This window comes from Dipodomys merriami, unplaced genomic scaffold (assembly GCF_024711535.1).
Source record: "Dipodomys merriami isolate MVZ:Mamm:240054 unplaced genomic scaffold, mDipMer1.0.p SCAF_17, whole genome shotgun sequence".
In the NCBI taxonomy this organism is placed as follows: Eukaryota; Metazoa; Chordata; class Mammalia; order Rodentia; family Heteromyidae; genus Dipodomys; species Dipodomys merriami.
This window is the reverse complement of record NW_027203048.1, coordinates 4,389,049-4,416,359: the sequence shown is the minus strand read 5'-3', so window position 1 is coordinate 4,416,359 and position 27,311 is coordinate 4,389,049. Positions and strand designations below refer to the sequence as shown.

At 40.3% G+C, this 27,311-nt stretch overlaps 1 protein-coding gene across 5 annotated transcripts in view; it reads left to right on the top strand.

The window, feature by feature from the left end:
• The window catches only part of Ldah (lipid droplet associated hydrolase), a 90,489-nt gene extending 66,079 nt beyond the window's left edge, over positions 1-24,410 (top strand). For 4 of the 5 annotated variants that reach the window (XM_070025067.1, XM_070025065.1, XM_070025066.1 and 1 more), the window contains exons 6-7: positions 8,600-8,682; positions 22,549-24,410. In XM_070025067.1, the coding sequence (XP_069881168.1) occupies positions 8,600-8,682; positions 22,549-22,740 (275 nt within the window). In that variant the 3' untranslated portion in view covers positions 22,741-24,410. The remainder of the gene's footprint in view (positions 1-8,599; positions 8,683-22,548) is intronic. The other variant, XM_070025069.1, reaches the window with a different exon arrangement.
• Positions 24,411-27,311: the final 2,901 nt, after the last annotated feature.

The window sequence follows — 27,311 nt, the reverse complement described above, 5'->3', positions numbered from 1 at the left end:
TTCATTTCATTTTTAGAGTGTTTAATTGTACAAAGGGGTTTCATCATGATAATATATGCACATCATATTCACACATACACATATTATGATTTAGTCAGATTAAGCTCATCTGTTGTTCTTTCCCCATCCCCCTCCATTGTTTAATAGTGTTTAGCAAGTTTCCTTATACAAGCTTCATATATAGATACCATGTATGTTGATATTTGCTTATGTTTTTACATTATCTTCCAGCTTAAAGAGTTTTTTAAATCCCTTTAGTTGTGTACTCTTCACTGTGGTGAACACACTGTCATTTGAGTAAAGTATCTGTCTACAGACTGAAAGGAGGACCCTAACAACCAGAAGCCCAGCCGTAGAGAAGCATAATAAAATAAATGAATAAGAAACATTTTTCCAAATCATAAAGAACTTTTAGAATGAAAGAACTTTTCTGTGTCTAGTTTCTACTTTCTTAAAAGCCACATCTGGCACCACTGGAAAAGATGGAAAACAAGCTGAAAAAGATAATAAGGAATTACTAAACAGTTTTCCCTTGTTCAGCAGCTTTACCTACATTTCTAGTTTGGCTTAATCTTCGGACAGACTCCTCCTGTCTGATGCCTTTCTGACTTCTCACCTTGCTCTGACCAAGTTTCTCTGTCATTTTTAATCTCTGCTTACTTAGCTGCTGCTCATGTCTCCAGGATCTTCCAGTCTTAAATATGTCCCTAATCCTGCCACGGTGCACCTTTGCCTGACTCAAGCATTCCTAGCTAATCTTGCCATCTCTGAGATGGGCAGATTTTGAGAAGGGTACTTGGAAAATCTCTTTTATAGTCAGCTACTACTTCTACCTTCTCCCAGGGAAGCTGTGGATGTGTATAGATATGCCATGATGCCACCCTCCTCCCATATTCAATATCAGAATCTTGTGGAAGGTAAGCAGAACATCTCCACAAACACCCAGAAAATGTAAAGGACATATTTTCACTTTTCATCTGCTGGGATTGAGTTTGACTGTAGTTAACAGAAAACTAAATCACAGTGGCCAAAGCATATAGCTGTATGCGGTTGAGACTGAAGTAAACAAATGTCCCACTGGGCCTTCAGAGATGTGGGTTTTCTATATTTCCACGCTGTTATCCTTTAGTATCTAGGCTTCTTCCTGCTCAGTATCTCATAGTCACATGATTCCTCTTGCAACCTTGTGCCTCCCGTATAACACTGAAAGAAAGGAAGGGAACAAGAGAGAAAAAAAGGCTTGTCCCTGATTACCTTTGACTTATTAATAAAGAAAAGACTCACATGATTGTAATCCCATCTCTCCAGAGGCTAAGGAAGATGTTGAGCTTGAGGTCAGCCTAGGGAAGAGAGGAAAGAAGGAGGGAGAGATTCTTTCCCAGAATATTCCTTCTATAAACTAGAAGCCAGGAAGTCATTGTTTTGTCTTTCATGTCTAAGTAGAAGCAGTCACGGGAACTGAGGGGGTTTGTTGCTGGCTTTTGGAGAAGTATATTGTATACTACTAAGTATACATTGTACACTACTACAGTTCAAATTCAAGACAGTCTTGAGACTCATCTTTTTATAAGTAAATCACCTCCCAACACCTCATTCAGGCATGTCACCCCAATCTCTGACTGAAATCCACTGTAATTAAAATACCATAGCCTCATTTCCCCAGAATGTCATTGGACTTCACAGGCTCTGGTGTGATAACCTCAGATTAGGGTCTGTAGTTTATTTCCTAATTGCTGCTTGTTTTGAAAGCATGTCTAGATATCCCTATTCATACTAGAGTCCATCTCAATTCCCATAGTGACTAGTGTACTTTATTAACTTTAAAGTTCACTTAAAATAAAAATTTTCTTGTGGTGCTAGAAATCAAACCTAGGGCCTTGCACATGCTAGACAAGCATTCTACCACTGAGCCACATCCAAATAAAAACTTTACTCTGTCACTTCTTTTAGTCTTTCCCCAGCCACTCTTCCATCATGGAGATGAGTATACCAAACCCATTTCATATCTACCAAATCTCGAAATGAGATGAAGTTTTAAAAGAGATGAAGTTTTACTTGGATTATTTTGTACGTATAGAATCTGTCAACCCTTTTAAAGAAGTTCAAAGTGCCTAGAAATATCTTTGCCAGAATAGAGCATAACAATCACATTTTTCACTGCAATATACACAGCCATATATGGCAAATTTCCTATCTCCACAATTCACCTGTCCTGATTAAACTGTGACCATCTATAGGAATTCCTTTGCTTTAGCACCGTTGATCTTTTCTACCAATATGAAGGCAAAATAAAATACCAGGGCATTCTACTTGGAAATTGTACTAGTTTGACTTTCCATCTCTATGTTTTGCTTTATGATCTTATTTATGCAGCTCCTTATATAATCTTGCAGTATATAATTTTTTTTTGGTCATGGGGTTTGAACTCTGGGCCTGGGCACTGTCCCTCAGCTCTTCAACTCAAGGGTAGCACTTTACCACTTGAGCCACAGTGCCACTTGCAGTTTTCTGGTGATTTATTGGAGATAAGAGTCTCACGGGCCGGGCGCTGGTGGCTCACGCCTGTAATCCTAGCTACTCAGGAGGCTGAGATCTGAGGATCGCGGTTCAAAGCCAGCCCGGGCAAGAAAGACCATGAGACTCCTATCTCCAATAAACCACCAGAAAACCGGAAGTGGCGCTGTAGCTCAAGTGGTAGAGCGCTCGCCTTGAGCTGAAGAGCTGAGGGACAGCGCCCAGGCCCAGAGTTCAAGCCCCACGACCGACAAAAAAAAAAAAAAAAAGAGTCTCACGGACTTTCCTGCCAGGGCTGGCTTTGAACTGCAATCCTCAGATCTCAGTCCTTAGCCCCCTAAATAGCTAGGATTACAGGTGTGAGCCACCGGCACCTAGCACATGTATTTATAATAATTAGTCCTTATTAATTATTATTACTTATTGCTTACATTGTCCCTGGATGCTTTGTGTTCATGTAAACTAGTTTCTGGTTAATCTCAAGAAAAACTTTTAAAGTTGCCCTCTTTCCTGTAATTTATGCCACTTATACACTACTACCTTCTAGGTTGGCTTATCAAGTATGAGCGTACTTCAGCATCTAGTTCTTGTGATGTCAGCTAAGGACCACTTCAAATCATGCAGCAAACTTTTCCTCTCTACACCTCTTCAAAACACTTGACCAACTGCCACTTTCAGGCCATTCCTATTTATTTTAACAATTCTTCCTCACACACATATGCAATGAAGCTAGAACTAGCTCCAACACAGGAGAAAATGAATGAAATGCCTTTGAGTTACTGGAGTACATTACAGGGGACAAATGTGAAAAGTGTTTACTGTATCATGGAAGGAATATCATAAAAACAGACACAGGGTGGGAATGATACTTAGGAGAGATCAGTTCTACCTAGATAAGTAACAGAAGAACATACATGAGCTTGGATCTGAAAAGGACTTGGGATTTTTCTAGGCTGACAAAATGGCATCAAAATAGACAATGGGAAGGACAGAAGACAGCCTTCTGGCATTGATTATGTACCACTTGGGGAAAATAGCAGTGAAAACATTTGAAATGTGAGATGAAGGCCCTGTTGAGCTTCAAATGTTAATCCTCACTTTTCAGCTATCCTGAACTTCTCAGCTCCTGCTCTCATTTGATGTCCCATCACAACATCCATATGTTGAATACCTTAGGTGTTAGATGATGATAGTAGCAAGTGAATTTTAGACTCCTCCAAGTCTTTTTTATACCTGTGTTTAGATTTTTAGTGAAGGAAAATAAGCAATTTGCGTTCTTATAAATCATTCCCTCTCCATGTTTTTATTTCCATTACTCCTGGTACTAAACATTTCCTTCACTATGGTCCTTGAAGCGCTCTGAATTCTGCTGTATTTCCAGGAATGTTGTTAACCGTTGTTGCCAAGAGAAATGTGTTTTCCACTTAGGAAATTACACTTCTATTTGGTATTATTATTTCTGAGCACAGAATTGCATTATGAGCATTTTTGAAGAATGACAAAGGTGGCTTCTTCAGAGCAATTACTGAAAAAGGAAATAGTATTATGTGCTTTTTATATATTATTATTATTATTACATATTTAGATGGGATATTAGCAGGACAAAATAAGTAACAATAAGAATAAAGTTAATACATTCCCCAATGAAGAACTGGTTTCCAGAAATATAAGACTCCTTATAAATTATTTGAATTAAGTTTTTTTTCTAATTTAAGAATAACAAAAAAAGCTTAAAACACAAATGTATACTTACCTGAATTGTCACAAAACAGAATTCCATAAATATCACCCCACCAAAAAGTCACCAATGCACAGATCCCAAAGGCCTCCCCTCTGCCTCTGCTGATCTGAACTCCCAGCTGTAACTACCACCTTGACATCTAGTTACATTATTTAATTTTACCTGGTTTTGAATTTTGCCCTATTCAAATTACCTAATGTACATTCTCTTATGGCTGGCTTTTTTTATACATAGTGTTTGCAATATTCATCCATGTGCTTTGTGATTCTTTTCATTTCATTGCTCTATACTTTGCTCTATACTTTTATTACTCTATAATTGATTACTCTTTTCTCCGAGATCACTGTCTTTGCCCACTATCTAGAATCTCAAAAACTTTTTTTTCATATATTTTGTCTTACTTTTTTAGTTGTTTTTAGGAAGGATGGCAAATCTTGTCCCTCTTACTCCATTTTATTTAGAAGTAGAACTGTGAAGTTATTTCCATTTGAAATCAAAATTCAGTTGAGATTTCCATCTCCGAAAACATTTTTATTTCATAGAAATCTACTGTATATGTTAAATTTCATAAGGATTTTTTTATAAGCAGCTTAAAGTCAAAATTTTTTCAGTAACAATGACTGGAGTATTTCCTATAAAACTTTATTATTAACAAAATGCCAAGTACAAGGTATGAAAACTGCACATTTAATTCTACAAAACCGTATACTTCAAAATATATAGGTGTGGGCAGCCCAGAAAGCATCTCATATGGCTGCCACGCACCAAAGTTGGGCCTTCCCACACCACACCAGGTTTCAAACTGCGTGTACAGTCTTCTGTGATAAGAGAGGACTAACTGACCTTGGAGGATATCTGATATTAGCATCAGTTATCTAGGTTATCATAGTTATCTAGGTAGTAGGTAAGATGTAAGCCTGTATTACTATAGGAATTTCCTTCCCCATCCCTATCTCCACCACCTTGAAGAAACAAGTACCAAGTTCAACTTGGTTCACTTAGTCCAACTTCTGTAACATAATCCCCTTGTAGATTCTGGACTATCTATAATGACATCTTTATAGGAAGGTTAATTAAAGGTATGTTGCTCTAGCAAACATTTTCTGTTTCTGATACAAGAAACAAACATTGAATTGACTTGATTATAGGATCTCTGAAAAAGGGTAAGGATAAATCTGTTTACAATGACAGAGTAATGCTTTATCAGTAGTCAGTTATCCATGTTTTTTGTGTTGATTTCAAGTGCCCTGAGTTGCAATAGGGAAAATTCCACCTAAGAGAAAAGTGCACTAATGAGGACTGCCAGTAGGGCTTTTACTTCATGTAGGAGAAAGCACTTGTTTGGCATTCAGTCTGTTGGTAATAAAACCCAAACAGGCTGTGTCTACAGTGAAGGGAGAGGAACAAGTCCTGTGTACCCTCTTGACTAAATGAGTCTACACTGCAGATAAAGTGCTTTGGAAGTACTGGGTCAAGAATGCAGAATCTCAGCTGAGGCTAGCCTATCCATGTCACTCAGTGACCACCCCATTATAAAGAATTGCTGGGGATGGATGGCTGCCCATCAAGACCTGCTGTAACAGAAAAGAAACTTGGCATCCTGCCTGTATCTCAGTGGGAGAATTCTATCCAGAAGTGAACACAGGTCTAGGAACATAGGATCTGGACTTTCAGAAAGTCAAAGCTAGGGAGGATACATGAAAAGATGCTTTTCCTCAACTTTATAGCTCCTATCTCTGAAGGAGAAATAATAGTATACCAATTTGTCATGAAAAAATAGGAAACAATTATCACAGAAGGAAAATATGGACATCTACCAGACACGTTTATTAAATGAAATCTTTTCAAATCAGTAAGACAGTTGTCCTTCATGATTTTGTAGCTCTGAACAGCAAGCAAGTAATCTAAGTCTGGATCAAAATTAAAGACTGATAAAGAGAATCAGGTGCTGCTTTAAGAGCAGATTGCTTTATATGATGCAAGTACATCAGGAATTTCCTCAAGATAAGAGAGACCAAAACAGAAATACAGGCTCAAAGAAAGGAAGACTCCAAGGAAATGGATAATGCAACAAACAGGAAAAAGCAGGGGGAAGACATTTGTTAAAAGCTCTTTAATCTCAGAAAGGTGACAAAACATCTGTAAAACAAAGAAAAAAGGCTATGAAAATGGAAAAAGAACAGGAAAATCTTTGCTGAAGAAACAGTTGAAGAAATCTTCTAGAGAATAAGGGAAATAGAAAGAGAGAAAGGTTATAGAAAAACATAATTTAGGACTGGGAAGTTGGCTCAGTGGTAGAGTGCTTGCCTTGCATGCCTGAGGCCCTGGGTTCGATTCCTCAGCACCACATAAGCAAAAAAGAAAAAACCCGGAAGTGGCGCTGTGACTCAAGTGGTAGAGCGCTAGCCTTGAGTTAAAGAGCTGAGGGACAGCGCCCAGACCCAGAGTTCAGACCCCACAACCGGACCCAAAAAAAGAAAAAAAGAAAAACATAATTTAACAAATGAATCTCTGAGGCCTAATAGCCTACTAGTAGAAGTTCCAGACAGAAAGGTAGAGAAAATAGGACAAGAAATTATCAAAGAAATAATGGGGGCGGGGGGGGGGGGCGGAAACATTCAGAAATGAATTCAATGAGTCCAGGAATAAATAAGCCGACTAGGTGTCTGGCCCTAATATGTTAAAAATTCCTATGAATTGGTGTTCCTACAGAATTGAGATGAAGATACTAAGAAGAGTTCTTGAGCTTGAGAGTAAAGGAATGAAGGAGGTGGGAAGAATTTGAGGGAAGTAGTTAAATTCATAAAAACTAGAATTGTAACCACTAACCTTGAATGCTAGATTGTGGAGGGTTGACCATTCCTAGCTTAAACTTCTATACACAGCCAAACTATAAATCAATGCAAAAAAATTAGGTATGTAAACATTTATAAAATCTAACTAATGTGCTTCAGTGAAAAAAATAAACCAAAGAAAGACAGTCATGGATAGAATCTGCAAAACAAAGAATCTAGTCCAGAAAAGCCCACAGGTGACAGCTATGCAGCAAGTTTGGAGAGCAATCAGTTTAAGATAGGCAAAAAGAAAGAAAGAAAAGGAAGGCTGTACAGGAAGAAGGATGTGATAGACAAATTATTAGGTCTGTTGGTTACTTGGGAATCAAATTTGATGGAAATCTGCAAACATTGATAGATTATTGAAGAAAAAGGGAATTTTTGTGCATGACTAATGAAATAATTAATTATAGAAAGACAGAGAATGTACAAAAGGAAAAAAAGAAACACTGTCACCAGTAGAAGGGAAGAAGGTAAAAGGAAGGGCAAGCAAATCCCCTGAGAGTCCATTAACCACAAATAATCACTGTGATTATTTTGTTCTCCATCTTTTCATACATATCCCAACCATACACTGTTTCTACAACAATGAGATCACAAGGCATTTTTTAAAATCTCCTTTTTATGATACTCTTAAATATGTATTTGACATTCTGTATTCATCACCATAGAGTATAGTAGAGTAATTGAGTGGATGAACTGCAATGTAGTAACCAAATTCCTGTTGCTTTAATCCATTCAGTTATTATAAATACCTTATGTTTTGTTAGGAAAACAAAGATATTCTGACTTTGGAAATAGGACTTAAAGCTTTGTATTGCACTTGCTTAATGTATAGCTATAGACTAAAGGTCCAGTCTCAACTTAAGAAAGTAGGCTAAGAAAATACAGGATATGTATTCTAGTATGCTTTCCTTTAAGAAGTCATCAAAAACAACACTCAACAAAACAACAGAGAGAGAACCACAGGCAAGCACCACTATGAGAGGGAACAACAAACTAGATCCCCTACCCATGCTAGCTTTCTCCCTTAAAAGTTATCCTTAGCTGCATAGGGCTTCTACAATCCTCAGCTAGAGAAAGTGTCTGCCCTGCCCTTTCTGTCTGAAATGTTTCTTCCCGCAGTTTAGCTGGCCCAACCCCTTCTTTTCATGTCAATCTAGTTCAGACATCCCTCTTTGAGGCACTCCAGTGTACTTTACATGAAATAGATACCACATTTCTGCACAGTCTATCTCCTTAGCTTATTTTGGTCTCACATTGTACTATGTATTTGTTTGTTTGTATTTGCCCATCCCCAACATTAAAAATGTACTAAATTTAGCAAGATCTGTTCGTTTCCAGATGCCATATGTGTTACCTGCATATGTCTCTCTCATGGCCTTACCAATATCTCATATCAGCACTTGACCTGTTGAAAAGGGGAGATGTGTGAGTTTACAAAACTTAATTCATGTTTGTGTTTGTTTTGCACATTCTAAGTATCTGGCTTTTTGTTTGCTAAATGTAGCTAATGCTGCCTACCTTGGAGCCCAAGAAATGATGCAGGTGGTGAAGAGAGATGACGAAACCATAAGGCAGAATTTATCCAAGGTAATCACTTAAATACTACAAGCAATTAATTAGATACAGAAATTTTATTGAGAATGAAGGGCTGGAATTCTGTATGACCTTAAAGATTTGTCAGTTTATACAGAGTTCTACTTCTAGTTCAAATCAATGTTATCCCTAAAAGTTACATAGTGCAAGTAAAGCTGATTAGCTACTTGAATATACTTTGTCACCTATTTTATTGAACTTGTTTTTAGAATTCTTATCTATTTTGACAGTGCATAGTACTAAGGAGAATTAAAATTATTTGTATGATAAGATTATGTTAAAACATAAATAATGTGTGACATGGTGACTGGTAAGTTTCTTCTTTCTTACTCTTAAGCCATTAGAGTAAGACTGGCTTGTTTAATGCACACAAAAAAGAAAGCAATTTTCTGACTTGGGCCCCAGTGGCTCCCACATGTAATCCTAGCTACACAAGAGGCTGAGATCTGAAGCTAGAGATGCAATGACCGCCCAGGCAGGAAAGTCTCTAATTTTCACTAAAATTCTTCTTGCTGGGTTAGGGAGGGGAGGAGAGAAAGGAAGAGAAGAGAAGAAAAAGGAAAGGGAAAAATTATTACCTAAAAGGGAAAGTACTTATGCCAACTGAATGTTGAATAATATTTAAGACATATTAAATAAAATATATTAAATGGTGATTTCACCTATTCCTCTGTACCATTTATCATAGTTACTAGAATTTTTTCTTGTTGGGTGTGGGGCTTGAACTCAGGGCCTAAGTGCTGTCCCTGAGCTTTTATGCTCAAGGCTAGCATTCTACCACTTTGAGCTATAGCTCCACTTTCAGTTTTCTGATTGTTAATAGGATATGAGTCTCACAGACTTTCCTGCCTTGCCTGGCTTTGAACCTTGATTCTTAGATCTCAGCCTCCTGAGTAGCTAGGACTACAGGCATGAGCCACCAGTACCTAGTTACTTAATAAAAAATTTTTTTAAGTTGTGCATGTTACCAAGCACTAATTGAAAGAAATTATATTTATTTCTTTGAAATATTTATATCTTTGAAAATATTTTCAACATACTGAAAATATTCATCTAGAAAGGACTAACAAATGGCAATCTCTGTCTTATGGCCAGAGTGGGCATTATATTTCTTAAAGAGCAGTTATCTAGAGATAGATCTAAATCAGAAGGAAGCCCTCATTTTTTTTTTTTTTTGGGTCCGGTCGTGGGGCCTGAACTCTGGGCCTGGGCACTGTCCCTCAGCTCTTCAGCTCAAGGCTAGTGCTCTACCACTTGAGCCACAGCGCCACTTCCGGCTTTTTTCTTTTTGCTTATGTGGTGCTGAGGAATCGAACCCAGGGCCTTGAGCATGCAAGGCAAGCGCTCTGCCACTGAGCCACCTTCCCAGCCCAAGCCCTCATTTTTTAATGGAGAATGCTAGGAGCCACAGGAGAGAAATTTTCCTCCAAGGCTCTCAACTACTAACCATCAAAGCATGTGAAAATGCAAGAAAACAGAATTTTTCTTCCCAGTTAAATTGTAAGCTCATCTGTTTTCAACAATACATTTTAAGTTCTCCAGGGTAGAAGTTCATAAAAACAATTCAACTCCCAGTTTATAATAAGAGTGGAGGATACTCACTTCCAAAATTCACACTTGCCAAATAACTGGACCCATCATGTGTTAGAGCCTGTCTTACCACCTGGGGAAGCCAGCTGCTATAAAATCCTCATCACTTCTAGATCCTGGTGTGTATTATGCTCAGAAAGAGGTCAAAGAAAGGTGCTAACTTATTCCTGTGCTAAGTTAAATCCATATGCAAGTTTAATCATTCCCAGATAGAGGTTTGTTCATACTGTGTCAGGACTGTAAGTTTACTGAAACTTTTATGGAGAAATATGGGGGTATAATGGTAGGTGGCAGACATTTCAAGGTTAGTATTAACACACAGTCACACGAATGGACTTTATGGGAATAATTTTGTTTCTAAGACAACATTAAATGTACTTACAGAATTTGAGGAAACAAGACATTGTTTAGTTTAATGGTCCTCAACTACCTTGAAGTTTATTGATTGTGTTTTCTACCAGTTAAATTTGAGCCCTCCACTCAAATAGTACAATTGCAGTTCCTAAGTGAAACTAGGTATAAAGAGACAGGAAGTTTATTGCAGTTTTTTGTTTCTGTACTGAAAAAGATGAAACATGCTATAGTTCAATATTGATAAAAGTTTAATAAACATAATATACCCTAGTCTGCTTGAGAAAATAAGGGAAGTCAACAGAGCACATGGTTATTTCCGAGTCAAAGCACTGACTCTTGCCTTCAAAATACTCTTTAAAAGTGGTCAACTTGAAAAACAATTCCTGAGATTAGGAATGAGCTTATTTTTTTTTTTTTTGGTCGGTAATGGGGCTTGAACTCTGGGCTTGGGTGCTGTCCTTGTGCTCTTCAGCTCAAGGCGAGTGTTCTACCACTTGAGCCACAGCACCACTTCTGGTTTTCTAGTGGTTTATTGGAGATAAGAGTTTCATGGACTTTCCTGCCCAGGCTGGCTTTGAACCATGATCCTCAGATCTCAGCCTCCTGAGTAGCTAGGATTATAGGCGTGAGCCACAGGCACCTGGCATGAACTTATTTTAGATACTCTAGTCAAGGACATTCTATCCCATTTCCATCTAAAGAAAGTTCCTCAGAAACTTCACATTTAACCAACGGTCTCCAATATGAAGAGTTATTGAGCCTCATATCACTGCAAAAATTATGTCACATATCTGTTATTCAACAGAAAGCAAATACTGTGAAAAAACAAATATTGTGAAAAAATATCCTGAAAAATAATTAATTGTGTCATCTAGCCAAGAATCTATGAGAAAACCAGTCTAAAATATTAGCCTCACTGCTAATCTTGGAGAAGATTTTCTGATTCTCTCTCCTACCCTAGAATATTCTCATACTATAATCAGTAAGTTTGGGTTCTAGGTTCAGATTTTCTACCACTGATTTCCATTGCCCACATAAAGAGAACTTTTAATTCTTGGGGAAATTGATTTTTTTATTTCTTTTGGCGTGCTAGGATTCAACCCAGGTCCCATATGTTTGCTAGACAAGTGTTGTACTACTGAGGTATACCTACAGAATGGAAATTGGTCTCTGAAATGTCTACTGGGTTAATGATTTTCCTTCCAAAATCTAGAGACTTCATAATGAATAATGGATGTTTGTATTTGTCTTAGTGCTTTGGGGCTGGGTAGTAATTTCCCTTGCCTGAAACAAATATATCTAATTTATAGTTGTTTCTGAAAGATTATATTATGGTGTGGCATCATAGGTGTGTTATTTCTTCACCTGAGTGAACCTTATGTGTTCTTTATGACTTGACTTCATCATCATCTGCAGGAGATCTTGCCTAGCCTGGTTTAGAAAGATGTCCTAGCTCTTGGTTCTCACGGCTTCATGTGTAAAGTTGTAATACTGAATCTGTCACACCATATATAAATGATCAGCCATCCCCTCTCCCCAACGTTGGGGTATGGAATTGTTATTCTCATCTTAAAATCGCCAAGTCCCAAGACAATTTTTAGTATCTGATAAGAAGTCAGTAAATAAATCTAAGGCGATGAAGTGGAAAAACAGATTGATGGGGATTCTACCAAAATAGTTTAAAAACTAATTTGTGGTTAATAATGGACTCACCTATATTAACACAATTGACTAGCATGATATAATAGCAGTTGGAATTACTATCAAAAGCTTGTAGTGATGGGTATCATTTAATTTTTTTTAGTTATCTGCAGCAAATTTACTATAATTTGAAAATACCTATAGTTTCTGTAAGTGACAAAATATATTACTGATATTAGGGCTTATTGTCTATATTTATAACTGAGGAATCATTAGATTACAGTTAAAAGTAAATACAAATATAGATACTCCTTTTCTAAGTTTACATAACTTACCTCAACCCATGGACCTTCAAGGACCTGCACAGGTAATGAAGCCCTGCATTTGAGAAATGAGAAAAGGCCCGATCGCTCCGTATGATGGCTTGGGCACTAGCCTGAGAGCAAGCCATGATCTCTGTACAAAAGAGATTAAGTTGTTGGGGAGCCATTGAAAGATTTTAGTAAAAGATTAACAGTTGGGATATTGTTCAGAATACTTGACCATTATATGTGATAGAGCCACTGACCAATCAGAACATGAACGAGCTGCCAACAGTCAATTCAGAGGCACCAGTACATATCAGTTATCCTAGGAATGGGGAATTAACAAATCACAGTCATTATTTTGGGAGAAATATGCAGCAGGATATTAGAAAGCAATGAAATTGTAAGTAGGCAGACCATTTATAAGACTTAGTAGGCAGACCATTTATAAGACTTCTACCCCCACCCCAAAAAGGGCCAGTGGGCTTGGGGATGGGAAGATTTAGGTGGTAAAAGCAAAGGCACTTGGTGTGAATAAAGATAGTAATGAAGATGGAGAAATCTAGGATTATTTCTGTCTGTAGATTTGGTAACACGGAAAGGAGAATTAGCTTAAAGGTTTGGAAGGTGGCTGGCTGAGAGAGTAGTTTATTTTGGTACTTGGGTTTGAGATACCTGTGGGACATCCAGGTGGGCACATCTCTGACAGCCCAGTGTATGGTATGAAGCTTAAGAGAGTACTGTTCCAATTTCATTTTGACATGAGAGGCCTGTAGTTGAAGCCAGGAGCTTGGATGGTGGCATTGTACTGATGTGTGCGTATGCAGTATAGGAGAGAAGACCTTTAAAGATCAGTCCCTGAGGAGCCCAAAAGAACTGGGGCAATGAGTGGGAGGGAGTAGGAGCTGATGAGAATAGAAAGGGAATGGAGTTATAGTTGAGAAACAGGATGGAATAAACCAAGGGAGAAAATTGACTTCATTTCACCACTCCAGACCCAATTTGTCTGGGAGCCTCTGGAGTCTGCTCCGCTTCATAAGGCACCTGGTGTATCTGAGGCAGTGAGGAGGTCATTGTTCTAAACGATAGAGGATACATGTCTCATTCATACAAAAGTGAATTCGTATTTGGTTATAAACTTGAAGTTTTCATTTAAAACTCACTTAGGAGGGAAATTCTAAACTGCCATGACCATCTTTGGCCCAAACTTATGGAAACAGCTGTTCTAAGCTACTTCCAGACTGAATCTGAGTTTCACTGTCAGTACACAAGAGTCTGGAATTGTTCACATGGAGTGCAGCATTTGGGTGAAAGTGGGCAACAGTAAATGGCCTGCCTGTAGGGCATGTTGTCTCTGCCTCCGAGGGCCAGGCTCAGTCTGGGTGTGCCTTGAAAAAGAGGCAACATGTCCTCAGGAGCAGGAGCCCTCTGCCCTGGCTCTCTCCCCATCCTCTCCTTAGTTTGCCTGGTGCATGCTGTTTTTAGGAACAACCCTGCTGCTGCTTGCCGAATGGACATGCAAATCCTTCTGACATGCACACGTCCTGCTTGGTGGAGCATAGGAAGTGCTCCCTGGACCAACTAACCAGTGCTGCCTTTCTGCGGAGCCTGAATCTGAAACGGATTGTGTTAGTTCTGCCTGTTTAATTTGAAGCTCATCCAGAATGTCATAATCATCCTGGAAACAGATAGATTTCTTTTTATCTCAACCGCTTTGACCTTAAGAGCTTCATCTGAGGCAAGTGCATTAATATACCATCAAGTTTTCTGGTGGAGCCTGTTAGAAATGGGGTGAATGTTGCATAGCAGAGTCCTTAGGACCACAGCCTGGGTTTAAACTCCAGCTCTGCTGATGAGGTAGCTATGAGACCTTAAGTTAGTGAGCCTTACTGTGCCTCCTTTTTTCCATCAATTAAATCATTTAATACTAGGATCTATTCCTATAACATTGTTCCAGAAGGATAATACTGCAACCCATACCTTGTCATTCAGGCCTGCTAGGAGTGTCTAGTGTGTAGTTAGTATTCAATAAATGTACATTGCTGCTATAAAGTTAGTTGTAGCTCAGATATGCCTCTGATTACTTTTCAGAGAAAGACTTATTTTCGTAACTTTTCCTCTCCTTTCCTATATGTTTCCTTCCTATATGTTTTTACTGTGTAATAAAAAATATTAATGACATTAAGTATGTGACCGAGAGGCTCCCATACCATTCTTCTTCCCTAACATGCCTAAGGGAACTATCACTACTAAGGGAAAACAGTAGTACTTAATTTTGACCAGGACTCAGGCTCTGTACCCAAGTGCAGAAATGCTGATGAGCTGGGCTCTGCCATATCTCAGTTAAATATGATTATCACCACATTCCTTCCACTTTCCCGAGCCAGTGGACCAGGAAGCTACAGAAATACAGTTAGGGAAATTGGTTCGCAGTGCCTCAAACTTGGCTACCTTCCAGAGGATAGTAGTTCAGTACCACACAAGAAAGATGAAGTTAATCACCAGATATCTTTGGGACTTCGGTGCGGGAAGAGTCAGTGTTGGCCTTGTACCAGTTAGCCTTGCGTAAAGCACCTTGGTGTGCATAGTGTTCAAAACACCAAGAGTGGGCCAGGCAAAGAGACCAACTCTTGCTTCCTGGGTGTCTGAGGAAACACTAGTGGGCCAGGCAAGGAAAATTTCCCACTGCTCTCCTGGTGCCTGCAAAAGGAGATGGGGTTCTACATGTGGAAGTATTGTGTTTTCCCCTCTATCTCCTTTGGAGATTTCAATTCCTATTTTCTCAAGAATAGTATTAAGCCATAAAAAAGATGAAAGGTAGAAACAAAACATTGAAATGGGGCTGGGAAGGTGGCTCAGTGGTAGAGTGCTTGCCTTGCATGCCTGAGGCCCTGGGTTCGATTCCTCAGCACCACATAAGCAAAAAGAAAAAAGCTGGAAGTGGTGCTGTGGCTCAAGTGGTAGAGTGCTAGCCTTGAGCTGAAGAGCTGAGGGACAGCGCCCAGGCCCAGAGTTCAGGCCCCACAACCGGACCCAAAAAAAAAAAAAATTGAAATGAAAATGTCCCAAATCATCTCTCTTTCTTTGACAGTTCTGACAGAATTGCTCAGGTTGTTCAGAAAGGTCACAGTGAAAGTTTAAAGCTCTATAACCATTTGTGTATTCACAAAGATAAGACTTTTAAATGACTTAAAGGAAATGCCTGTAGGCTTCCCTTAAGCTTCATAAGGTCAGAGTTTTAAGTGTCTTGGACTCTGGTGAGAGGAGAAAGCAGAAGCCTGTGGCTGTCATCCAGCTTGTCCTAGATTCACCTCAGAATTGGCAATGTTTTGGAGGACCTAAAAGTGTACCCTAGGTAGAAACTGGAAGGTGAGGAGGGCAGCAAGGAGGCAAACAGGGAAATCTAGCTGGGAATTAGAGGGCTACTTTCATTTAGATCTGGACTATCCCCTGAGGTAGTGTTAGGGCGTGGCCCTACCATGGTGCTATTAGGAGGTGGTGGACCTTCAAAGAGGGGCCTCATGTGAGTTCGTAAGTTATTTGAGGTGTGCCCTCAAAGGGGATCGTGGGAATGCAGACTCTTTTCTGCCTCAGTTCCCCACTGCCTGAGGTGAGCAGTTCCTCATGCTCCCATTGTGATGTGCTACCTCACCCATGCCCAGAGCATCTAGACCAGAGGGTCATAGACTGGAACCTCTGAAACTAAGAGCAAAAATAAACCTTTTCTCTTTGTAAATCAAGCATCTCAGGCATCAGACTAACACAGAGGCTCCCATGTATGGACACTAATTTGATCCCTGGGTAAAGCAACTAGGTGCTTTGTATCTAAACATTTGCTTCTTTTACCGACACTCAAACATACAAAGAAAAAAAAAAGGAGGGCGTTTTTGGGGAAAAGGAAAGCAAAAGTGGAGACGGCAGAAGTGACATTCTTTTCTTTAAGTAGAGATGGAGGTCTACTGCGAGCCATCTTCTTCATCATGCTCACCAGTGCCAGCTCCTGCATAATGAACTTGAACAGTGTCACAAACGATTACCATAATATAAATAACTTCACCATACTATAGCATGAAGGCATTATGAAAAGCCTTTTGACTATGAACATGCCACCTCCAGGAAAACCACGTGCTGGGCTCCTCAGGCGACATACACTGTATTGTGAAACAAACTGCCAGAGGAATAAAGTTGATTTTGTGTTGAACTTGGCTGGAGAATTAAAACCCAAGGAGCTGATAAAATTTGGTTTATCCATAAGACTAACAAGAAAAATGTACACACAAACACACTTTTTTTCTTTTCTTTTATTGAAAAGTTGATGAGCAGAAGGGTTGCAGTTACATAAGTAAGGCAATGAGTACATTTGTTTTTAATCAATGTTACCCCATCCCTCATTATCTCCTATTTCCCCTTCCTGTTCCCCTCCCCCCCAAGTTGTAATGTTCATATCCAACATAGTGTCAAGTGAGTATCAATGTTGCTTTGGTTCATCTGTTGTCCTGCTGTTTCTATGGTTCCCTTTCCTTTCCACATATTGCTTAATCTTATATTCAAAACATGAGGTACAAAAAACTAAGAGAAGCAAAGAAAAAAAGCAATAGAAAAAAAAAGAACAAACTACATACAGGGTCTAGTAAGACCTCTTATTTCCATATATTGGAGTTCATGTTGATATGCTACATTATATGGTCCTATGAACTAAGCATTTGGGTTATTGAGATCCCCTGTTAAGAATATCATATACATATTCTAGCTCTTAAAAATGAGGGAGATCATGCAACCTACTTTTTTTTAAGACTGGCTTACTTCATTTAATATAATTTTTTTCTATCTTTCCATTTCCTTACGAATGGAGCAATGTTGTTCTTTCTGATGGAAGCATAAAATTCTATTGACACACACTTACATTTTATGAGAGTTGTCATTCCTATAATGCCTGTTGTCCTACTGGGCTATTGAATAGAGATAATTAAGATATTTTTCTCTGTGTGCCTTTTTCTTTGTAGTTAGTATTTTAAGATGTTGAAATGGTTTTGTTTGCTATTAGCCAAATCACGCTATACTTTCTAATATTTCTTCGTCATAAATCCTCTAAAGTAATGCAGAAAAGCCAGCAACCCAAAGTATGTATTCAAACAAAGCTTTGCTGGCCCCCAGAGGGCAGAATTCTGTTTTCTTCTTTGGGTTTCCACAGTATTCTGTACACATCTCCACCTGTTGTGTTTAGGAAACAGTTGTTTCAGGCCTGGTCCTTGACCTGAGAACTTCTCCGAATCAAAGGCTGTCTTACTCATAAGTTTCAACTACATAGTCTAGTACAAGAAGTGGGGTAGGTTCAAAGTCATTTTAGGTGGAACTCATTTGAAACTCTCAGCTTCTTTGGTTTACTGTGTTTAAAAATGCCTGTTCATAAACATTCTGTCTCTGCCTTTGCCTCTGTCTCTGTCACACACACACACACACACACACACACACACACACACACACACACACACACACACACGCACACACGTACAGCATGCTCACACACACACGCACACGCACATACAGCACGCACGCACACGCACCCCAGGGTGAGGAACACTTGAGTAAAGACAATTGGCTTCTATGTGGAGACAAGCTGCAGCAATTTAGAAACATTTAGGAGGAACACGTTAAAGGAAAATACAGAGAGATTATGATCCACCTTTCTGTAGAAAACACAAGAGGAAAAGCCAAGGGCAACCTAGGTAAATCAATATCTAGAAGAACTGAGAAAAGTAAACTGTGTGTTTAATAGAAAAATGGATTACTTAGCATGACAACAATTTGGAAACAAAATTTTCCATCTCAGTAATATGAACTTTTTAATCAGTTCTCATGAGTATCAAAACAAATGCTATGAGAAATAATCTAAAAGAAATAATTTGTTTTCTTCAAAATCTCTGAATATAAATATCCTGCTGATAGCCTGAAATTCTTAGGTAACAATTCTAATATTTTCAGAGTAGTTATCATTTCTGTAGCATGAGATGTCTAGGTAGAATATAAAGTTGGAGACAGCTTTAAATGAAGGAAGTTGGGTTTATTCTTGTTGACAATTACCGTAGTGTTGTTAGTTTCTACATACAGTCTATTCTTCCAGTTTTGTGTTTTGGTAGCATTGTTCATTGTTGGGTATAAGTGGTATAGTAGTAACCCTTGGAGATGTTACCCTTGGATTTTTTTTTTTCAGTCATGGGGCTTGAACTCAGGGCCTACGTAGTGTCCCTAAGGTCTTTTGCTCAAGGCTAGTATTCTACCATTTGGAGCCATAGTGCCACTTTTGGTTTTCTGGTAGTGAATTGGAGATGAGTCTCACAGACTTTTCCTGCCTGGGCTGGCTTTGAACTGTGACCCTCAGATCTCAGCCTCCTGAGTAGCTAGGATTTCAGGTATGCATGAGCCACTAGCATCCCACCGCCTTTGGGTTTTATAACCCAGGTTTACAACTTACTCATTGCTTACACTAAGCCTGTTCTGAAAAATAGGGACAAAAACCATCCCTACGAATATTGTTACAAGGATCACTGAGAGAATAGTTTGAATGCCAATAGCACAGAGCCTACATAGCATTCTCACTTCCTACAGTTCACCATAACCCATTGCAGCTTCTTTCATATGACAGTATGGTAACATACACACTTCACCACTATGTTTTGGTGTCCAGTTAGTCATCTTCCTTTCTACTTCACCTGTCCTCTTCCATCTCCCACCACTACCTTCGCACAGCCCATATCTTTTCATTTTCCTGTTTAAGGTTACAGGTAACTTCTGGTCAGATCTATTGCCTGTGATTTATAATCTGTATGGAACAGGAAGTAGCTCAAGCTAGTGTTTACAAACCCATTAGATAGCCATATGTTTTACCTGGAAGCCAAAAACTGTAAGAGAGGCCATCAGTGTGTATAGAGTAAGAGGAATTTTTAAAACTAAGCAAAAGAAAGCTCAAAAGAGCTTGGCCCGACCATCAGTTCAGGAAGCTCATTGTAAGCAGTTACAATGAAGAATTAAAAAGAAAACTCAGATGAGCATAAGGAAATTTGAGAATCTTTGCTGTTATGCTATGCTGTCTTACACCACTAAAACCACTTTTTGTTAAGTTCCTAGTCCATGCATGGGCACTTTGTGCCTGTAATTGCTGGGACACGATTTTCCTCTTGACACCCTAAGGTCAGTACAGAGTTCCATGTTGATTCAGCTGTAATAACTTCACATGTGAAGAAAGGGATGGAGTTTGCCAGTGTGAGGGGCTCATCAAGCTGGGCTTCTCATTAGAAATGCTTCTCTGACAAGGACATGTTAAGTTCTTCAAAACTGTTCTTGAAATGTGCAGCGGAAAGCAACAGCAAGTGCAGACGGACAGTGATGACCTTGTCCAGGTGACTTTGTGAGGGTATTTTCTGCCTTGCTTCTCCTCTGACTGACACTAGTTTTCTCAAGACTCACCACCATGGCATGTACTGACCACGGGAGAGGGAAGGCAAAATGGCCTCTGCAGTGCCCATAAGAAGCATGTGTTAGAACAGAGCAGCAGACCTGTAGGTGATGACCCAAGTCTGAACTTCTAGATTTCTCAATGCTAGTTCATGTTCTGTATAAGTACTGACTCACCGTGCGGAGCAACTGCCACATGTGCCCTTGTGTGAGTAGTTTTACGGATTCCTGGTGGTTAAGGGCAGGCAGTGGTTTAGGGAGAACCTGAAGTTATCACTCACCCTATTGGTAGTTTGACTGATGCCTGTAGATCACTTGTGCTTGCAGCAGTTTCTTTAGAGGGAAGCTGGAGCAGAGTGGTTGCTCCCTGTGACTGGCTAGAATAGATACCATTGGTGGTGAGGTCACAGCTCAGAACTGGGGAACAAGTTATTTTACAGCTATCCAAAGAGCTGAGACCAGAAGGAAGAACCAGACAATTGCAAAGCAAAAATAGTTCTTCCCCTGCTAAGAGCCAAGACAAAAAGAACTGGGGTTTTAGGGACTTTGGAATGAGCAAAATAGGAAAATGAAAGAATATATTAGGTGACAACCAGAAAAATCGGTGAAGTGATTTAGTCTATATGCCATTCAGGTTTAGTTGTTAATAGTTGATTCCCTGAGTCTCTAGCTATTGTTCATGTCAAATGTCATTGTAATAAAGATCAGTGTTTTTATAAGAGTAGTCCCACTTACTCCCTTATTCACATGATTGATTTAATGGAAAACAATCCACTGGCAGTGTGTTTCCCATCCCTTCATCCCCCACACTGGTTCCCCTCTGTTCTCCCCACGCAGCCAGATTGACTCATACAGGCACACCTGATCATGTCCCTTCATTGGGACAGTTTTTGTTGACTCCTCTGTGCCCTCCTTGGTGTACATGGAAAGTTGTCATGACCTGATCACACTCTGCCCCCCTAGGCTTGTCTCCTACCACCAGATAGTCCAGCCGTGCTCTCTTCATTCTAATCTCGCAGCATCACCATGCTCTTGAATGCTTGTGGTTTCCTTAGTCTGCCCCCACAGTGTGCACCCAAGCTTGAAGATTCCACTCAGGCATCAGCTAACTGTCTGAGGACTCCATCTTGCCTTGCTTCCCCCAGGCATCCCTAGCCTTGTAAGTTTATTATCTGTCTCCCAGGCTGCACTACAAAGGAAGTCCTTATTTGCTAAACAAATTACTGAATAAGTGATTATTTGAGTGAGTAAGCCAATTTGGCAGATTATGGAAGCTCTAAGTGGCTTTGTTTGACCACTTAGGGGCCAGAACTGGTCATGAATTTTTCTTCAGTGATGACATGTCATAAGGGTCTTAAGCTTTAGTTTTTATTTTTTGTAAAAAAAAAAAAAAATATATATATATATATATATATATATATATATATATATATATATATATATATATATATATATATATACATACACTACTGTGTGCCCTTCTGGATATAACATTTAACTTTTGTTGCCAGGCTGGGAAGGTGGCTCAGTGGTAGAGCGCATGCCTTGCATGCCAGGGGCCCTGGGTTCGATTCCTCAGCACCACATAAGCAAAAAGAAAAAAGCCGGAAGTGGCGCTATGGTTCAAGTGGTAGAGCGCTAGCCTTGAGCTGAAGAGCTGAGGGACAGCGCCCAGGCCCAGAGTTCAGGCCCCATGACCGGACAAAAAAAAAAAAAAAAAAAACTTTTGTTGCCTCTTTTAAACAGATACAGAATATATAGCAGTTATTCAGTGACATAGCAGCCTAGTAGAGTATATGTGACATCTCTGTGGTACTTGTATCTATCCCTATAGTTCATGCAGATATAGATATGTCTCTAGTAAAGATCTCAGTAATGCCTCAAAGGAGAGTCTTGTCTCCATCCATCCTGCACACAGTCATCTGACGTATGTTTACAAAGCCTCTCCACTGAATTCAACACTCTTCCCTGTTACTTGGAGCATTTTCTTAGAAACGTCACATTTTATCTGCTACATTGAAAACTCTGAATCAGTCTGATTTTCCTTTTTTTATATACATTTTTATTGTAAAAATACTGTACAGAAGGGTTACAGTTACATGAGCAAGGTAATGAGTACATTTCCTATCCAGCATTGTAACCTCCTCCTTTGTTTTTCCCCTACCATCCCTTCTCTTGATTTTTCTTTGTATTCCATCAACGAATGGGACCCATATGTCTGTGTGAAAACCATTGTTTATTATCAAATGAACCTTCATTGCCTTCACACCAGTTCACACAGCAGTCTCCCTACATGGATTTCTTTCCTTCAGGTCTTATAAGGAATGCATTGTAATATAATGAACGTGGACCCACAAGGCCTGCCACCTCAAGAGAGCCACACTCTGGAGGGAGCCTTGGGGTGGGCAGAGGGAGCCAGACATAGATGCTGCCTTCAAAGCACTGCAGTCCACTGGTACCATCCCTGTGCCAGGAGGGAAAGCGTGGCCTAATGGGATGTTCTTGCCTTGTCTTTCAGCTTACATTCTACTATGGCACAGTGGATGGTTGGTGTCCAGTAAAATACTATGAAGACATCAAGAAAGATTTTCCAGAAGGAGATATTCGACTCTGTGAGAAAAATATACCTCATGCTTTTATCCTCAATTTTAGCCAGGAAATAGCTGTCATAGTTGCTGACTGGCTAAAGGATAATCTGTCCAAAATATAAAAACTGACGCAGAAATGAACACCTATGGGCCGAATGTGAAACAGTAGGTGTCCTATGCATAAGATGTAAATGTTTGATTTTAATGTTTGATATTAGAAAAGGAACATGTGAGCACCACTTGGCTTAAAATCAATCAGGGAGCACACACAGTCATTTAAATGACTTCCTTTGCAAAAGATAGCCAGTGGCACAATATAGTGGATTGGGGCCAGCAGGATCCTTGAAGGAAAAAAAAAGGAAAAAGCTAAATATAGGTGGCTTTGAGTTTCCTTGCAGAATAGACTCTCCTGGAAGAAACCTTGAAATACCTACTAGCAAATGGAAAAGAGATGAGTGGATCTGAATTACACAGTCTGATATGTGAAGGGCATGGGATCATGACAAGAACAGACTTCTGTTCCCATAGCAGGAAGTGGACTTGGGTTTCTTTTAAAGACAGAAGATGAAAATTAGCCCAGACTAATGGTGTATAATCCTTGTTTGACTTCATGCTTTTCCTGATTTGACCGATAGTCAAGTTTGCCAGACATTTGGCAGACATTACTCTGGTCAACTAACCAATTCTGGATCCCAACTCTGCCTCCTGCTGCAGGGCAACCAATAAGCGGGCTCCAGGCTGAGCCTTAACCCTCCATGCCTCTCCAGAGCCAGTCAAGGAGGCATGGGGCTGTCCAGAATCAGACTTCCATGGCCAGCCATGCAGTTGCTGTGTCCATGATTCTTGCAGTAATGCTCAGTTGGAGACCAGACACAAGCCAAGTACTTACTATCCTAGTCATTAATGCTGATGTTCTTACCTACTTCTGAAAATGTCTTAGTAAGTAACTTCCTGATAGATGTTATAAATTGCTGAGTTAGTCATATAAATTGGTTCTCCATTTGCATTAACTTCGTTAGAAATCATTTCACTAATGAATCCAAGTATTAGCTATTAAATTTTATGAATTCACCCCTCCTGGACACATTAAGTGTAGTAAAGAAGAAGCCTCTCTCTGGCTAGGGAAGGGCCAACAGTAGTGCTACCTCCCTAAACTGACTCAATACTGAGACCTTCTGGGCCAGCAAATCCCATCAGCTGCAGTGCGCAGTGACAGTTGATGATCAGTCAGAAACATTCCATTTCCTCTCAAAGGAAAAGCTCTCATGCTTCCTCATTCCTTCCCTCCAAACCAAAAGCCCCCTGATGAACCATTCCGCCCTGGCAATATGCTGTTCCCCAGGCTTCAGCATGCTTCATGTCAAAGGAACTGGCTTCTCAGAAGGAAGAAACCACACCTGAGATCAGAAAGTGCTCTTGTCCCAGGGAAAGAGTCACGAGGTACTCAGGCCACAGCTCCAGAGCTGCCTGAGTCCTTCTTGGTATTCTTATGGGAGGCCAGGGAAGCTGACATTGGAAGCTGGGACTCACGTCTGAGAGCCTTGCATACACAAGAGGCTTGATAGCATGAAACTGATGCACATAAACAAGTACTGTTAAATCAGATCTCCCACAAACAAGAGTCATATCCACTGCTTTTCTTTGAGAGGTTAGTTGGCATTACTCTCTATTTCCAAAGTGTGCTTTATGAAATTGTATCTTTTGTTCCTGAGAACTGAAGAGATTCTGGCCCCTAATTCCCTTTCCTCATCTAAACACCTTATTAATTTTCAAAATAAATGTTTTATCAGTACTTAGTGTCTGGCCCAATCTCTGTGTATTGTGAGCAATTTATCTGAGTCACTGTTATTAGAAAACCCACTTTCTCACTGCTTTTAAACAAGGAAGAATCAGATTTTAGAAGACCAAAATTCATTGTTTCTCGTTAAGAATTACACCAAGGAAACCCAGGTGCTGATGGCTCATACCTATAATCCTACTTACTCAGGAGGCTGAGACCTGCATGATTGAGAGTCAAAAGCCAGCCTAGGGAGAAAAGTCTAAGAGACTCTATCTCCAGTTAACCAGCCAAACTGGAGATTTGGCTCAAGGTGTGACTCAAGTGGAGCATCCACTAGCAATGAGCAAGAAAGCCAAGCAAAGGCTTAAGGCCCTGAGTTCAAGCCATGGTACTAGCAAAGACACACACACACACACACACACACACACACACACACACACACACACACACACACACACACACGAATTACACTTAAGAGCTAAGTGCAATGGCTCATGCCTTTAATGCCAACTACTTGGGAGGCTGAGATCAAGCTGATCATTACTTGAGGCCAGCCCTGGCAAAAAGTTAGTTGTTCAGCAAGCCAGACATAGTAGCTTGTAATTTTAATTCCAGCTATGCAGGAAGCATGGGATTTGTAGTCTGAGGCTGGCCTACACCAAAACATAGGCCCTATCTAAAAAATAACTAAGCAGAAAGGGACTGGAGGTATGGCTCAAGTGGTACAGTACTTGCCTAGTAAGTGTAAGGCCCTGAGTTCAAATCCTTTTCCTGAAAAGAAAAATTACACAGAGGACAAAACTTGATAAGATAGTAGTAGCTGAGATACCTTTTAAAGTCTGTCCTCTGCATGGCTGTTCTTTGTCCATGATTTCTTTTCCAGAAGAGCTGTCCAAGGCTGAGTGAAAAGCATCAGTGGTAGCCTTGTTCCGTGCCCAGTGTAGTTCCTAGTCTGCTCTGAGCCACTGGGGCAGTCCAGAGCTAAGCTCTAGAAGCCAACCCCAGGAGCTGGGGGAACTCGTATTGAAAGCTGCCAGGGCCCTCCTACCAAGCCAAACTACAGGACATTAAGAACAAAAACAAGCCAGATTAAAGGAGACTAAAGAAATATGACAACCTAACATGACTCCTATATGGATTACAGGTTCTTGTTAGAAAATGAATTATTAGGATAATTTTCACAGATTGATCAGTGTTAACATTAACTGGCCTTCTGTGGGGGTGGGGCTGGGGGTGCACTCCTCATCGCTTTCCAAGTGGCTGACTCCTTCCTGTGCCCCTACGGATAGATGTGGCTAAGTGATCACTACACCGGGTGTGGCTGTGGGGCATGGTCTGGGTCTGACCTCTCCCACTATACTGAAGGCAACTCTAGAGCAAGGCTGCTGTCAGTGGAAGTGATACCTGATGAGGCTCTAAGGGTGTCACTCAGAGCCCTGATTGTCATAGTTCTATATAGAAAGCTCCTGGAGGCATAGAGAATAATCTCTGGTGAAGACTATTCTGCACAATCACAGGTTTCACGTGGGCTCCCAATCCAGGAAGGCTGTGATTGTCACACAGATCACTACCAAGGTGCCAGGCCTTGCAGCTGGTGGGTGGCAGAGCTGGGATTCTAGTACAGCCTCTACTCCAGAGCCACTCCAGAGGTCCTGCATCATGCTGCCTCCTGTAGCCCTGGAGGCCACAACAAGCAAACCTAGCAAAGGCTCCAAGGACAGCTACAGCTGTTGGTAGGTGAAATAAAGAGTAGCTAATTGGTAACGATGGAGTCTTTGTAAAAGTCTGACAGCTGTAACTCACTGGATTTTGGATGTAAAGTATATCCAGCATTAGGTTGAAAAGAGGAAGCCCACGTGCTGGGAGTTTGTCAGGTCTGCGGTTCTAATCACCAAGCACCTTTGCCATGCCCAACTAGCCATCTGGTGCTCCACAGAGAGATACTGGATCCAGCACCTCATCAACTCTTCTCCAACCCCCCGGGAATCGTGCGCATGATCTACTTCACACGCTGAACCTTGGCCCAAACTACCAAAAGCTTCTCTTCCCGTAGCCCGCCCTCCCTCCCTCCTCTCAGCTTCTGCATTCTGGCCACGTTCTACTGCAGTAGAAACTGAAATGGAAATTCTCACCATCACTAAAGGAACAGAACCTTTCCTGGTTGTCTCCTCTCTTTGCCAGCCACCAATGCCACTTCCTGTCCTTCAAAGGAGCGTTCTAGAAGACAGACTTGTATCTCAGTCTTTTCTTTCCTTGCAATGCTTAGAAAATTGGGCATGCCAGAAGAATATAGTACAAATTCAGGTATTTTCATTAATACCTCTCTACCCTACCTAATAGGCAAGCAGTCAAGAAATGCCAATTCCTGACAGGCACTGGTGGCTCACACCTGTAATCCTAGCAACTCAGGAGGCTAGGATCTGAGGATCATGGTTTAAAGCCAGCCCCGTCAGGAAAGTTTGTGAGACTCTCTCATCTCCAATTCATCACCAAAAAGCCAGAAGTGGAGCTGTGATTCAAGTGGTAGATAACTAGCCTGGAGCACAAAAGCTCAGGGACAATGCCCAGGCCCTGAGTTTAAGCCCAGGGACTGGCATGAAAAAAAAATAGTGCCAATTCTCACAATGAGTAGGAAGAGACATTTTAGGACATCTTCACATTCAAATTGTGTATGTATGTCCATGAAAGTGTTGGACACAGACACTTTTGTCTCGTATTTCTCCATCAGAGTTATGTACAACTGTATCTCATAGATTCAAGGACATCAACTGTTTGCTTCCTGGCACCCAAGAAAACAGGCCCTGATACCTCCTGGCCCGTTGGTATGCCTGCAACTGTTACTTCCATGCTTCTGTGATTAGAAAAGCCCTGGAGTTTGGCAACTGCTAAATACATGGCTTACTTGTTGAGAAC